Source organism: Phlebotomus papatasi, chromosome 2 (genome assembly GCF_024763615.1).
Source record: "Phlebotomus papatasi isolate M1 chromosome 2, Ppap_2.1, whole genome shotgun sequence".
Classification (NCBI taxonomy): domain Eukaryota; kingdom Metazoa; phylum Arthropoda; class Insecta; order Diptera; family Psychodidae; genus Phlebotomus; species Phlebotomus papatasi.
This window is the reverse complement of record NC_077223.1, coordinates 25,611,301-25,626,905: the sequence shown is the minus strand read 5'-3', so window position 1 is coordinate 25,626,905 and position 15,605 is coordinate 25,611,301. Positions and strand designations below refer to the sequence as shown.

The window sequence follows — 15,605 nt, the reverse complement described above, 5'->3', positions numbered from 1 at the left end:
CATGATCATGGGATTATATCATAATTTTTATATAATAAAAATATGTCAATGCATGGTGTAAATTCTATATAAATGTTCACGTATAATTTACATTTCTTCCTTCGTAAGAAAATTTCAAAACCTAAGTTTGATTGAAAAAATTAAATAATTTAACAGAGTTTCTTTAAAGTTATGAAATTGATGTGGCGAGACGATATCGTTGCAGTTTTCCTTTGTGGTATATAATTTATGGGTGAAAAACCACTCCTGGCTAGTGTCCTTCAAAGTTGAAGCCACATTCTCACATTCCCATACAGATATCTATGGGAAGTTTTCTGCAGTCGTAACCGTTACGCGGTGTATGTCCAAATTGAGGCGTGCTTTGTACACAGGTGCAGGACTCTGTGCCCTGTAAATAGGGATAAATACGCCGTAAATTTCCGTCTAAATACTTTTTCACAATTTGAAGAGAAAGCTGAATTTTGAGTCAATTTATGAATTGGCTTTAAATTCAAACAGCCCCATATAAAAAAGATAATTAGCCCAATTAGCTAAGGATTACGTGAAAAATTATCGGGAGCAAAATTTGGAATACCATGTATCAGTATTATGCTTAATGATTTACATATTTTTTATTCATTTTTCTATATTAATATAAATTTATTATGACATAGATTTTAGATATAGATTTTTTTTCAATATTTATAATTCATTGGGTGAGCTCTGTTACACAGACTTCACTTAATTTAAATGAAAGAGGGTAGTTTGGCTTATGCATTAGTTTCGAAAATGCGCATTTTTGGGATAATTAATTATCTAAGAATTGATTCGCTTATTTTCAAATAGTCAAAACTCAAGAGAAAATAATGAAACTTAGTTATAGTTTGAATGTGGATTATTCATTTAGCAAATGGTCCTGGAGGAAAGGTTCATCAGTACTGTGAACTTCCTCATCCTCTTCTAGTCTCAACAAATTTTATCGCAATTATAAGCAATAAAATAAAATATTTTATTACTGATTTAGAAATTATTTTGTGTATTTTTATAATTGTGTGATAAAGTTTAAAGACCACGATGTATACGTAATTTACTGTAAGCACTCAATGATGGGTCAAGTGGTAGAATACTCGCTCTATTATGTTAAGTGACCCGGGCTTAGAGTCCCTTTAGGTCATCAGGAATTTTTCTGGGGTTAAGTGTTCGAATTGCATCCAATGAGCTTCACTGCACTTGATTCCACGGGCATGGGACTGACAACCTCATTCCGTACAAGAAAAAATAATAATGCACATTTCTAGAAATCCCCTTGCGGGAAGGCCTAGTTGGTTCATGGAATGTTGTACCAGCATTATTATTATTATTAAAATAGTTTTTAGGAGGATTTATCCACAATATAAAAAAAACTGTGAGAGTGAACCAATAACTTCATAAATGAAATCTCCAGGCGGGACTACCTCTAAAATCTAGTCAAAAATTAAAGAAATTGTTGCAGTTATTTTCGAAAAACGAAAAATTCTTGGTATATGATTGGGCAGGTTACAAAGTGAAAATGAAGAAAACCCCATCATCATAATTTTCAGTCGCTTGTAGTAATGTGGGGTAACTGGATCGTTTTCCGAATAGTGCTACTTAAACGCTTGTTTTTGGACTGATAAAATTTTTTTTACTTCTTAAAAATCCATAGAATTATTCACTGTTTTATTCAGAAACATAATATGAAAAAAAAAATATCAAAAGTATTAAAGAAAATTTATAAAACAATAATAATACTGAAATAAGTCAGCATGCACTAACTGTGCACTATTTGGTCTCTAGCCCAGTAACAGAGAGACGCGAAAATGGACGAGGCATCGATGATTACTGCTTGAGAAGAAGAAGAATAGGGCTTGAGAAAAAAAAATGAAGACTTTGTAACTGTGATTAGTTCTAAAAGTTCGGAAAAAAGTTGTATAAAGGGCATAAAGTCTAAAGCGTCAAAAACTTATAAGTGTTACCGTGGTATCACACTAGAGAATTTCACATTAAAATGTTAATGTAATTCACATTAATTGTTGCTGATATGTGTCCTAATGTGCAACAATCCACGTTCCATCGTGATATTGAGCAATTATAGCAATGTGTCCTGACTAAATCAGCGATTTCGAGAGGTTCATGAAGTTTTAATGAGCAACTTTTCACTTTAACTTCAATGTGAAATTCTCTAGTGTGATAACTCCCTTAACTGGTTATAAAATTGTCAGACTCATGGTCAGACTACCCATAAGTACAAATATATCTCATTGCAAAAGTTGCAGGCTTAATACTAACTTTAACTGATCACAAAAAGTTATATAGATTTTCCAATTGAGCGGTGCTCGTGTGGATTTGACGATAATATAACTTTTTTTTATAATTAGATTGGGTGATATTTTAATAAGCTTATAATTTTTATTAAGCGTGTGTAGTTTTTTCCAACTTTCCTTAATAGTTCAAAAGTTGTCCAAAGTTTTATTACATCATTCAGTAGGGGAGACTGGGGCAAAAAGTAACAAAACGGATATTTTATTTTTTTACAAGGTACCCTAGCGCCCCAGAAATTTCTAATTAGTGCAGTTTTATAGGAAATTTACTGCTCTACAACTTTGTGAGAGTTATTTTCCTCTATTTTGTAAGGAAATACATTTATCGAACTGTTTTCTAAAAGGTAATTTTGTGACCATTCTCAAAAATGCTGGGGCAAATAGTACCAGGGATGGGATATTATCACATTCACAGTGAATAGACTGGGCTTTTCTACATAGTCATTGCTTTTTTACGCCTTCATTGCTTTTTTATACGTGGCAAAAGTATTCAAAAAATTGCAGCACAAAACCAATTTTTGCACTAATTTGATATTTTTTACGCCTTATGAGACAATATTCTTCAAAAAGAAAATGATATATTAATAAAATTTTCTGATTATAAGTACCTTGAGAAAAGAGCAAAGAGCAATTGACCGGTCAATTGCTTTTTGCTCTTGATTCAAGGTGTTTAGATTTGGCAAATTTTTCTAATAAATCATTTTCTTTTTAAAAAATGTTGTCTCAGAGAACGGAAAAACATGAAATTGGTGCAAAAATTGGTTTGGTGCCGCAATTTTTTTGAATATTTTTTTCACATGTAAAAAAGCAATGAAAGCGTAATAAAGCAATGACCATGTAGAAAAGCCTAGTCTGTTCGCTGTGATTTTGATTTGCTTTATTACGAGCTTTCGTAAATTTAAAAAAAATAGCTAGGTGACATATTTTCATAGGAAATTTATTCCTCTACACCTTTTTTACACAGTTTTCTCTATCTGAACGAGAAAAGCGCTTTTCAATGAATGATGAATAATTTTATTTCTCCCTCTGCAAACTAGTGCTTAGGGAAAGCGCTTTTCAAGCTATTTTAGAAAATAGCTTGAAATTAGCTATTTTAGAAAATATTCACACAAGAGATTGCTAATCGTTTGACCAATGCAAGTAAAAAGCGGCGAGACGCGAAAATGACGTTTCTTCTCGCCGTGAGATATCAGAAATCGCTTCGGATTTTGTTACTTTTTGCTCCATACCTTTTGTTACTTTTTACCCCAAGTGGTCATTTTTCATAAAAGGATTTCTGGAGAAAAGAATCTTTGTAAAATTCTAAAATAGATAACGGATTCGTATTCAAAAAATCCAAATTACTTAGAAAAAATTCACGAGTGCATCAATTTTGGAAAATAAGTAGGTCAAAATTGATATCTGTTGTAAGGAAAACATTTCAAAAATAGGGCTAAAAATTTCAATATTTTTTATTTTCTGAATTCCTTGTTCGAATTCTAAGAAACTTACGGCTTTGAAGAAGGTCTATGGTCGCCATCTTTTGGAAAAATTTTAAGCCGCTATCTCTTTTATCTTGGCAGATATTGAATTTTCAAATTTTCAATTTGTGACTTTTTACCCCAGTCTCCCCTACTCTTTAGGAAATTAAAATGCAATCAGAGTTAGGGAGATTGGCATTGTATGAATAAAACGAGAAGAATTGAAGAATTATTAGTTGGTTCACAATGATATCCAGTATGATTCCAAACACTACTGAGCAATGATCATTATTCTGTTCTGTGTTTTTGTGTTATCTAATGGGATGGTTTTTGAAGGATCGTGTCCTGAAATTGAAGACGATGATGATTTTGCCAAAGCATTCGGCTCATACAAAGTAACACTGCTGATGTCTGGATCTTCATCTCGCAATCATATTTTTCGGAATATGTTCGGCCACAGCCCAGATTGCTGGACTTTTTCTTTAGTGAATAGTTTAAAGCGGTTAAATAACATTTCTGAAATATGGTTTCAAAGGGACAGGAATAATGATGAACTTTTAGAGAGAAGTTCTTGTTTTAGCATGTTTTCCATAGAGGATATTATTAGTGCAGAGATTGGAGAGAATCAATTGACTTTCAAAACCATGAATAAAAAAATATTCTTTGGAAAATTACCAATGTGGTGTTCCAATGAACTTAATTGGAAATCCAGGATTCACACCAAAACATTTACTATAAGATCAGAAATTTCTTTTGTAAAAGAAATTACTTACGTCGTTTTATGGTCTTGTGAAAATCTTCCAAATGGATATTGCGATATTGGAATTATTGCAGGAGTTGATATGCGCATTGAACATAATTGGGCGCAATATTACTTAATTAGAATGGAATTATTGGAAAATTCATTGAACTTAATAAAAACATTGCCATTTGCTGGGAATTTCTCTATTGATGACTTTGAACGAGCAAAATTACATAATGGCATTTTTTGTGATCTTTGTGATGTATTTCGATGCAATTGAAAGTTGTCCACGGAAATTTTAAAAAAAAATGACGTCATTGTTTATTAAATAAATCAGGAGCTCTGCAAAGGTTTAACTCTAAAATACGTTTTATATTCCCTCAGAAGAAATCTGAACGAAAGCCACAGTTAATTTTGAGTGCCTGCAAATTTGAATTGTATCAAAAGTTGAATAACATAATGTAGAAATTTTAGTAAAATTTGCGAATAAATGCAACTTTTGCAATTGAACTGAAATATCTAGTAATTTTTCTTTTATTAATTTTATAAATTGATCATACCCGTTTCCCATTTTAGATAGAGTAATGAGAAAAGAAAAGAGAGGGGCCAGCTTTGAAAATTACAGCTGGATTTTAAAGAAGTAGTGCATTTCACAAAGACATGATTTTCTTTCAAAATTTGGTAGTATTTTAGCGAAACCTTTTTTGGAAGCCTCAAAGTTCTTCTGCGTCATTTATCATTTACCCAAGCATTTACCGGTTCACAACGATTTGAATCGATATCACTCAAAACATTACTCAGAATACCTTGGGAGTGAATTGAATTTCGAATAAAATTTAGTTATCAAACCGGTTAATACCAGATGGATTGTTTCAAGCTTGTCAAGAATTCCAAGACCTTTCCAACGAGCTTAAATATGATACCATTCGGTTGAGGAATATGCTCTCTAAAGCATTTTTATACTTTTACCTTGAAAAATCGTTTTTAAGAATGATTGAACGATATTGGTGAAGAACACCATACGCTGTGGCGGAAATCCTCCGAAGTAATTTTTTAGAACTATATTTTTTTTAGTACTAAAGAGATTGTCAAGTCAAGTCATTAACCATTCTTCTTTGTCAAGACCTCGTGCAAACATCAATTGAAGTTGAAATCTAAAAAATCTACAATTATCTTTCCAATTTACTTATAATGTGCTTTTAAAAGATGTGTAAAGGAAAAATTAGTTAATTATCTCTTGAATAAAGAAGTGATATCAGGAAAACGGATCCTTTTTCGCAGGATGTATTAATTCTCAGTCTTTACATTCAGGTATCTGGTTTGGATATTCTCTGGGAAGTATCACAGGACGCTTTACTTAACACAGATTAATTCTAAACAGATAATTCATAACCAGATATTTTCGTATAAAGACAGAATGCTCGCCTAGGTAATCTTGTCTAAACCATATTCAAAAATGAAAAAAAAATCGAAGGGAGGAGTTGGGAAAAATGAGTGACATGTTAATGGTCCTTGAGGGGTCGACTTATGGGTGTGATGTCCCCCGAAGGCCCCAAGTCTCTATCTCTAACCATTTGGCCTCTGGGTGCGGTAATGGCCGGACGGACAGATGGAACAACGTGAAATAAAAAAAAAAACTTAAAAGTTCAAATCTACAAAATTCTACTAAAATACCATCCCTTGAGGGTACTAAAAAAGGAACTGTATGCCAAATTTTTTTCTATGAGTTACCTTTCCTCCACTTGAGAGAAATCCGAAAAAGTCAAAATAACATTCCGGAAATGATAATTTTACTCTGCAGTATTGATCCGAAATCGTTGTAAATATTACCCTTCTTAGGTATATTATGGGTTAAAGTTACCATTTTGTCATGTTGATTTTACCCTCAAAAGGTGTAAAATTAACATTAAAAAATGTTGATATATTTTTACACCCGAAAAGTGTTAAAGTTATGACGAAAAAAGCTAATTGTAGCCTCTTTTTTTCTCAGTGTCGGTTTAGGCATTCTGAGAAGTTCTTGTATAGTCTTAGTAGGGTAAATGTCCTAATTCAAAACCATTTCCAGACGCTTTAACTTTAAATTTGCTCCTTAACCCTTCTAGAATCTAGAATCTGCTTAGTCAAAATTCTTTAAATATAATTTGAAAACTTCTTGAATACAAGAAAAATCCGAGAGTGTAAAATGTTTCTATTGGAAATAAATTAATCCAAATGGAGACAAGGGAAAGTTTCTAATTGGAGATAAACAGTGTAAGTGAAACCGCGACGAAAGGCTTCCAAAACCGTTGAGTTCCTCCTGAGTGCAGGATTTGTTCTTATTCCTGATCTTTTCTCCTTTCCCAGCTAAAACAATAAGAAAATCTCTCCAAAAAAAATCATATTTTCGGGGTTTCTATTGAAGCATTTGCAGACACTTCAGAAAAATCCTTTATATGACAAAATATGAAATATGACATAAATGTTAAACAAAACGAATAAACAACAGTCACCTCATTGTGTTTTTCATTGGAAAACATGGTCGATCGATGAAAAATTCGATGGTGAAAAAGTACACTTTTAATTTTTCTGAGAAATTAATAAATTAAAATTTGCGAATATGAATGGATTTTCGCTTTATTTGGAGCAAAATTAATTAAATAATGGAACTGTGGTATAGAAAATATATAAATATAGTAATTTAGTACTGTATTTATCATGAAAACAGTGACGTTTCCATTTGGAGTAGCGAAAAACTTCCATTTGAAGCAAGTTCTGAATTAGCTTAATTTACCCTAGAACAGACACATTAAATGATTAAGCATTAAAAAAATGCTTAAACTGTAGATTTGACTTTCTGAAAAAAATTTTTTGTCAAATTAACAAGACAAGTTTATAAAAAGGATGTTCTTCCATACAGAATATGGAAAAGTTTTGTCAGAAATTTGACGTTTCCCCCTACAACGCTGCAGGGTATTTCCTTCAAAAAAGCAATTTTTGACAAAAATTGCTCCCAATGTGTAGAGGCCATAAAAATGCAAGAAAAAGTTTTGTCAAATTGGTAAATAACATCCTTTTGACAAAATTTCAACAAAATCCATTTGTTCGTTTAACAACAAGACATTTTTTCAGAGAAGGATTTAACACAAAATGTGTTTTTTTCATATTCCCAGGGCTTCAAACGAAACAAGGAATATATCGCGACTCAAGGTCCAAAATTGGAGACATGCTTTGATTTCTGGCGGATGATCCTGCAGTGCAATGTGAAGAGGATTGTTATGCTGACTCTTTTGAGAGAAGATGACAAGGTCAAGTGCTATGGGTACTATCCAATGATGAATATGAAGAACAAAAGCATTCAATTTAAGGACATTTTTATCCATCTGGAGAGTGAATCTGAGTTTTCCATCTACAAAAAGAGAATCTTTCTTGTAAAAAGGGTAACAAAAATGATAAAAAAAAATCGTTTTTGAGATCCTGTTTCACTTTATTCTTTCGTTTTTTCAGGGAGATATTGAGAAAAGGGTATCCCAGTATCACTTTACAAAGTGGCCAGATCATGGATGTCCGCAGAATCCCACGGATCTTATTGAATTCACGAGAATGTATCAAATTGAAAAGAAAAATTCTAGTTCACCCACTGTCGTTCACTGTAGTGCAGGAGTAGGACGTACGGGAACTTTTATTGGTTTGGACATTATCATGCAGACGCTCAAGACTCGAAAATCAATCAATATTTATGAGATTGTGCGACAGCTGAGGAATGAAAGGATGAAGATGGTACAGACTTTTCATCAGTATAGCCTTCTCTACCAATGTGCATATATTCTAGTCAACAAAACCAGTAGCATGAGGTGGAGCAAGAAGAGTGTTCTCAGTCGAAGGCTCACGAGAATTCCGCAGACACCATCAAATTCCAGTATCCAGTCTCTTGGACGGGAAATACCGTCACAGGGCAGTGCTTTGACTATAGGAGGACAAAAATTATCATCCCCGGATGCAGATAGTTCTCTCTGAGTAGATTTCTGGAGCATATCTGCTACTTTTGCATTTTTTTTTATTGTAAAACGTTTTTATATGAATTAAAGAATTTCCCCTTGTAGTTTACTAGCGACATCTATTCCGGGAGTTTGTGTTTTACTTGTGTGACGTTTATCAGTGTCGGGATTTCTTGGTTCTGGATTTGCTTGATTTTCTATAGTTTCCCGGACGTGAATCAGCCAGGAAAATGTCTGAACGGAAGGTTTTAAACGTAAGTACCTAGATTCAATTGGAATTTTGTAGGAGATTGGTGAGTAATGTGGATTTTTTTTCCTGTCGTAGAAATACTATCCTCCGGACTTCGATCCGTCGAAGATTCCACGGATGAAACTGGCCAAAAATCGGCAGTACACTGTCCGATTGATGGCTCCCTTCAACATGAGATGTGTCACATGTGGGGAGTACATTTACAAAGGGAAGAAGTTCAATGCAAGGAAGGAGGATGTGGAAAATGAGACGTACTTGGGAATTAGAATTTATAGATTCTACATCAAATGCACAAGGTGCCTCCAGGAGATTTCTTTCAAAACAGATCCCAGGAATACGGATTATGAGATTGAAGCAGGTGCCACGAGAAATTTCATGGCACTGAAGCTGGCTGAGGAGCAGGCCAGGAAGGAGGAGGAAGAATTGCGAGAGGAAGAGGCAAATAATCCAATGAAACTCCTGGAAAATCGCACACAGCAGTCGAGGAATGAAATTGAGCTGCTGGAATCTCTGGAGGAGCTCAAGGATTTGAACCGGAGGCAGCAGACTGTGGACTATGAGCAGATGCTGCAGCAATACGATACAGCTGAAACTGCCCGGGAACGTGAAGAGCGTCTAGCGCGTCTCGATGAGGAATACATCAAAACTGTGGCATTTGGAAGTGCTCCTAGTGCTTCAGGGAGCAAAATTGTGGCCGAGGAGGAAGTTCTGGAAACAATAGATCTCGCTAAGGGATCATTGACAAAACCTGAACCAAAGAGTGACATTAAAGTCCCTCCTGTTTCGGGGAACCGTCTGAAAATGCAAAATCTAATCCGGAAGAAGGAAGTTCCGATGACAAAAGAACCTGAAGCTAAAAAATCCACCCCAATTGGAGGACTTGGATTGCTATCAGCATATTCTGATAGCGATTCCAACTCTGATTGATCCTCAGTCAGAAAAAATTCCAGCTGCTCTGTCTCGATTCCAGCTCTGGAGAGTCCAAGTCGTTAAACGACAGCAGCATCATCGAGAGCCTCGACAGACGATTTCAATTCAGTTGTAATCGCACTTTCGTGGGATTCAGACAGAAATCCAGCAGGAAGTTCCCGAACATAGTGCCCCAGAAAAAAAAGTGAGTGTGAAAAACGTGAGAAAAACTGTGAAAACCCCCCAAAAAGTAGTGAAGTGAATCCTAGGGATTGCTATCCCAAAAGCAAGACAAGTGGCTTTTTGTTGTAAAAAGTGAGGAATAACATTGTTCCAGAAGAGGCTTCAGAGATTGTCCCCAGAGTAAGTATCTCGTTGCAATTTTCAATTCAATTCAATTGAGATAAATTACAAGAGAGTGTCATTCGGAGGAGGGATTCACCAACTAATGGGATTATGTTTGAGCCACGAGACAAATTGTAATTCAATTCGGGAAGCTTTTGGTGCACTGTTGGTCTTTTTCTGACCACTTCCGATCATGTTTTTCTCTTTTTTTTTCTCTTCATAATCTCAAATTGCGCCGTTCCCGACTTTTCTCTCTCTCTCCCAGAGAAGCTTTCTGGGAGATCTGCTGAAAATTTTCTAGCGCCTGGAGAGATGATGGGAAAAGGTCAAGTGCATGTCATCTTACACAGAGTTTGTTGTTTTGGTGGATTTTAATTGAAATGAAGCTTTTTTTCTGTCCTCTCAATACGGCTAACACTGCGGAGATTGATAAAATGATCAATTGATTTTCATTGAGAAGGGAGATGTAGTCCAATTTATTGGGTGTCAGTTGGTCATCCACCGCCGATAAATTTATTATCTTTGCTATTGGGTACGCGAAAGGAAGTGAGAAACGATGTTTAAAATTATTGGTTTTAATAAAATTCTGCAATAAAAACCTTTTTTTGCAATTTGGTGGCAAAAAGATCTTATTTCAGATAGAAACGGATAAAACAAAGCGAGACTGGGGCAAAAAGTCATAAATCGAAAAATTCAAAATTCAATATCTTCCAAGGTAAAAAAGATAGCGGCTCAAATTTTTTTCTATAGGTAGCCTCCATAGACTTTCAATGTCGTAAGTTTCTTAGAATTCGAACAAGGAATTTAGAAAATAAAAAATATCGAAATTTTTAGCCCTATTTTTGAAATATTTTCCTTGCAGAAGATAACAATTATTACCTACTTATTTTCCAAAATTGATGCACTGGTGAATATTTTCCAAATAATTTGGATTTCTTAAATACAAATCCGCTATCTTTTTTTTAGAATTTCACAAAGGTTCTTTTCTCCAGAAATCCTTTTATTAAAAATAGCCACTTGGGGTAAAAAGTAACAAAAGGTATAGAGCAAAAAGTAACAAAAAGCGAAGCAATTTCTGATGTCTCACGTCGAAAAGAAACGTTATTGTCAGGGGGGTGACATTAGCTATGAAAAATGCAACCGATTTTAGTGTAAATTTTTCCCTGTTTTCGTACACATTTCACGATATATCTACAAAACTACGTAGGGTGCCAATTTGGGATTTTCGGTTGCCTATTCAATATTAAATTGGCTTTTATTTTGTATTTGTATTTTTTGCTAATTCATTCTACAATGACAGAAAACAGCTAATAAATCCAAAAGTTTTTTCGGCGCGCTACCCAATGTCTGGTACTATTTGCCCCAGCATTTTTGAGAATAGTCACAAAATTACCTTTTAGAAACTGGCTCGATAAACGTATTTCATTACAAAATAGAGAAAAATTACTTTCACAAAGTTGTAGAGCGGTAAATTTCCTATATTTAGAAATTTTTGAAGCGTTCGAGTAGCTTGTAAAAAAATAAAATATCCGTTTTGTGACTTTTTGCCCCAGTCTCACCTAATTTGTAAATTTCCTATTCATTACACCGAGAAAAATTTGGATGGTATTTTCTACAAATCGTGTCTTTAAATTCTACTATCTCAAAAGATAGTAGAAAATACCATCCTCCATAGAAACTTTCCTTTAGAATCTACCACCTTGAAATTTTAAAATTTACTATCCTATGGATAGTAAATTCTAACAGCCGGATGGTAAAATCTACTATCCTCATTTAGATTTTACCTTGACCTCTCTTAGATTCTAATATCCGGGAAGTAAATTTTACTGGCCGCATATTTGATGTTAAAATTTAACTAGAAGACAGTAAATTTTAACGGAGGATAGTAATTTGGATTGGAATTACTATCCAAGCCAGTAAAATTTGCCATCCTACTGTTAGAATGTCATTTTGGAATATCGTGTGTGCCGATGCAACGGTTCCCGATATGCTTTGAATACAGCATAGGAGTTCGTGGTGCAGCTGGAAGATGCTCGACTGTCATCACAAAGGTCGCGTGTTCAAATCTCGGCTGAGTCGTCAATGTTGGAAAAAGATTTTCACGCATCAAAATGGCTTGAAATACAGAGAATGTCATCCAGGAAGGGCCCCAAGCCCTCAAACAATGGCCAAAAATCAATGAAAATAAGGAAAAATAAATTTTTCCGACATTTTTCATTTTAATATCCGGCTAGTAAAATTTACTATCCTACCAGTAAAATTTACCATCCGGCTAGTAAAATCTAACATCCGGGGGTATTAGAATTTACCATCCGGCTATTAGAATTTACTATCCATGCAATAGATTCTACAATTTTTGACAGTCCAATTTAATATCGCGTTTGCTGGGTGACTTTTTTACTATCCGGCCATTAGAATTTTGTATGGAGGATGGTAAATTTTACCATCCACATTTTTCTCGGTGTACCAATAAACAATTGGCAAAAACTGGTTCATTTGTGCGGGATACCAAGGCCTTTCAAATGAATTCTCAAGTTATTGGTCCACCACCGATATAAACCCATTCAAAAATCATTCAAAATATCGTCCTAAATGGCTTCAGTTCAGAGTACACTCAATCCCGGTATTATGCACATTTTCGGGATCGAAAAAAACGCGCGAAATTGCATTACGCATCAAGAAAATTTGCATATCCGCAGGGGCTTTCTTTTGAGTAAATCGGCCGTAGAACGAATTTCGCGCAGAGTAAAAGTAGTTCAAACAGAAAGATTCAACTATTTAATAGAAATGTATTAACAAACAGTACTTTTTGGCCAGAGTTCTTCAATAAATGGTTAGAATATTTAAATTTCTTAGCTTAATAAAGGAAATTAAAGTTTTATTCTGAAAAGGTATCAAAATGTTTTCAAATTTCCTGCGTCGCAAAAGAGTATACATCCAGACGTATTTCAAAAAAGGTTTCATAAATTGACTCCTAATTGCTCCCAATGGCAGGCAAACTTGCATAATTGTATGTGCATAATTCCGTCAGGTGCATAATCCCGAAGGCCTTAATGCTGGGACTGAGTGTAATAAAATTGATTTTCAGATAGAAATTTGTTATCGGTTTATAAAATTAGTCCATTTCTGGTTCATAACCAATTTGCATTGGTTTAGGCTTGTCAAGAACTCCAAGACCGTTCCAACGAGCCCAAACATGATACCATTCGGATGAGAAAAACACTATCTAGAACCTTTTTAACTATTGACCATGAAAAACTGTGGTTCCAGCACATCTTTTAGATCAGGAAAATTTCTTGAAGACGAAATTTGCATCTCTTTCTGTCTCAAACCTATTATATATGTTTATTTCACTCTTTCGCACTCTTCTTCTTCTTTTAAACATCACAACAAATTCAATTTAGATCAATCGAATTTGGAGTGCAAAAGAATGAGATAAATAATATGTCAAAGGTGTGAGAAAGAAAGCGATGGGGAATTTTGATCTCATGAAATTTTCCTGATCTGAATGGTGTGTCGGAGTCGCCGGAGTCCTTAGAAATGATTCAAGGGTTTTTTTTACAGTAGACTCTCGCTTATCCGTGAGAGCGGGACCAAAATGTCACACGGATTTTGAGAGTGATACCCATCAAATTGTATGAAATCCAACGATTTTTTGTTTACATTGAAAATTTATGGAGTGAATCCAGACCTGACTGAATCCGACAGTCTCTCTAAACATGCGTACTGTCCAAAAAAGTTACAGTGAGTAAGAATTACAGTAGATAGCGCACATTTACTTAACAAAAAAAACCCAAAACAGGAACAATATGTGAACAAAATTTTGAAAATTCAACTGCCTCACGGATTTTTTTTATGTCACCCGGAAAAAGAGTCCATGGATAAGCGAGAGTCTACTGTATAAGGACGAAATTCCCACCTAGGTAATCTCTAAAACAGGAGTGTGCAAGAGCCGTTTAAAATCGAATAAACGTCAAAATAAGTTTATTCAGGTAGCGTTTTGACCATTGACGTACAAAGTTTCATTTGACGTTTGTTCGGTTTCAAACGGTTCTTGCACACCTCGGCTGAAAACCAGAGAGCTGAAAAGCTAAAAGTCCAGAAACCGCATGCTATATGGAAAATAGGGACGTCCGACCCCTAAAAAACCTAAAAAAAAAAAAAGAGATTAAATGGATAAAACTTTACATTGACCATAAACCTTTATGTACGAGTGGTACACCGGTGTCCCGAAAGCAAGAATAATTTTTTGCATATAAAGTTATTTTGTTTTCTAATATTCCGAAAAATTTCTTTTTATTAAAGGGTTAAGTATGTGAGATTTTTAATACGAACAAATGGTTCTATTAAATCATAAATATACCATACATATCCAATCTTTATTTAAATATAAAAGACCTGCTTAGAAAGGGCTAGGTGGGTTCCAGAGTAATGAATTTTGTATCAATCAGAAGTGTTTAAAATTATTAAATTATTCCTTCAAATGTTTTAACCTTGCAAGGACGAGTAGGTCAGATGTGACCCAAAAACAAAAACAAAATCCGACAATACTATAAAGTCGCTTTATCCTCAAAATCTCTATAGTAAGGTGGGGTAACTGGGTCGTTTTCCGAAGAGTGCTACTTAAACGCTTGTTTTTGGATTGATGAAATTCTTTTTTACTTCTTCTAAAATCACAGAATTATTCACTGTTTCATTCAGAAACTTAATATAAAAAGAAAATATCAAAAATATTAAAGAAAAATTATAAAATAATAATAAACTGAAAAAAGTCAGCATACACTAACTGGGTCGCCTTTTCGCTAATGCACTTTTAATTAAACCTTTGGATTTAAAATACTTTTTTCACAAGGAAAAATAACAATCGCAAAATGATCATTTTTATCACTTGGAAGGACCCTAGTGGCAGTCGCTGCCAATTTACTTTTCAATTTAATTTTTTATAGTGAAGAATATATTATTTCGCCTGGAGGCCCGATTGAATGCGTGCAGAATTTATCTGGCTATTTTTTCGTTATAAAATTTTTAATAAAAATTAAATATTAATGTAAATATATTGCAAAAACAAAAAACTGCACTGGGAAGGACCAAGTGACAGTTACTGCCATATGCATTTTATATGGGATTTTGACGTTCTTCAGATGTAATTTTCTTGATTGTTAGTGTATAAAAAGCCTTAAAAGAACAAATTGAAAGTGTTTTTGCAAATTATTAAGAGGAATTATGGGGAAAAGTGATAAGGCCTTTGAATGTGTCAGTTTTGTAATGTTTCAATTTTTCTCTTATTTCCCAAAGCTAAAAATCCATTTTGTTAAGCGAAGTTGATAGAAAATAGTTAATAGTATTAACTATTGTTCATAAAGTAGAATTTTTGCTTTGAAAAATAAGAGAAAAATTGAAACATTCAAAGGCTGCCGCATCAAAGGCAGACCACTTTCCCTTACTCCATGATTCTGATAAAGATGAAAACATCGAATGGTTAAAAATCTTTAGATACAGTACCCAAAGAGATGAAATTTCTGATTCAGACACCAGAAAAGAACTGACTAAAGCTCCGAATGTTAAAATATAAGTAAAAATATCAAAATATTATGTAAAATTCGACAA

At 34.1% G+C, this 15,605-nt stretch overlaps 2 protein-coding genes across 2 annotated transcripts in view; both read left to right on the top strand.

Moving 5' to 3' along the window:
• LOC129803185 (phosphatidylinositol phosphatase PTPRQ) overlaps positions 1-8,598 on the top strand; it is a 36,693-nt gene extending 28,095 nt beyond the window's left edge. Inside the window, exons 7-8 of the mRNA XM_055849574.1 lie at positions 7,670-7,936; positions 8,004-8,598. Coding sequence (XP_055705549.1) covers positions 7,670-7,936; positions 8,004-8,513 — 777 coding nt within the window. The 3' untranslated portion in view covers positions 8,514-8,598. The remainder of the gene's footprint in view (positions 1-7,669; positions 7,937-8,003) is intronic.
• A 22-nt stretch (positions 8,599-8,620) lies between these two features.
• LOC129803248 (splicing factor YJU2) lies at positions 8,621-9,895 on the top strand. Its single transcript, XM_055849697.1, has 2 exons — positions 8,621-8,748; positions 8,820-9,895. Exons 1-2 carry the CDS (start codon positions 8,725-8,727, stop codon positions 9,669-9,671), a joined length of 876 nt encoding a protein of 291 aa, XP_055705672.1. The 5' UTR covers positions 8,621-8,724; the 3' UTR covers positions 9,672-9,895.
• Positions 9,896-15,605: the final 5,710 nt, after the last annotated feature.

What these genes read in the sequence shown, in the direction of transcription:
- LOC129803248 (XM_055849697.1), top strand. Translation starts at nt 8,725, where the DNA reads ATGTCTGAACGGAAGGTTTTAAAC. An exon ending in CTGAACGGAAGGTTTTAAAC is followed by an intron (nt 8,749 to 8,819) that starts GTAAGTACCTAG and finishes TTCCTGTCGTAG; the next exon opens with AAATACTATCCTCCGGACTT.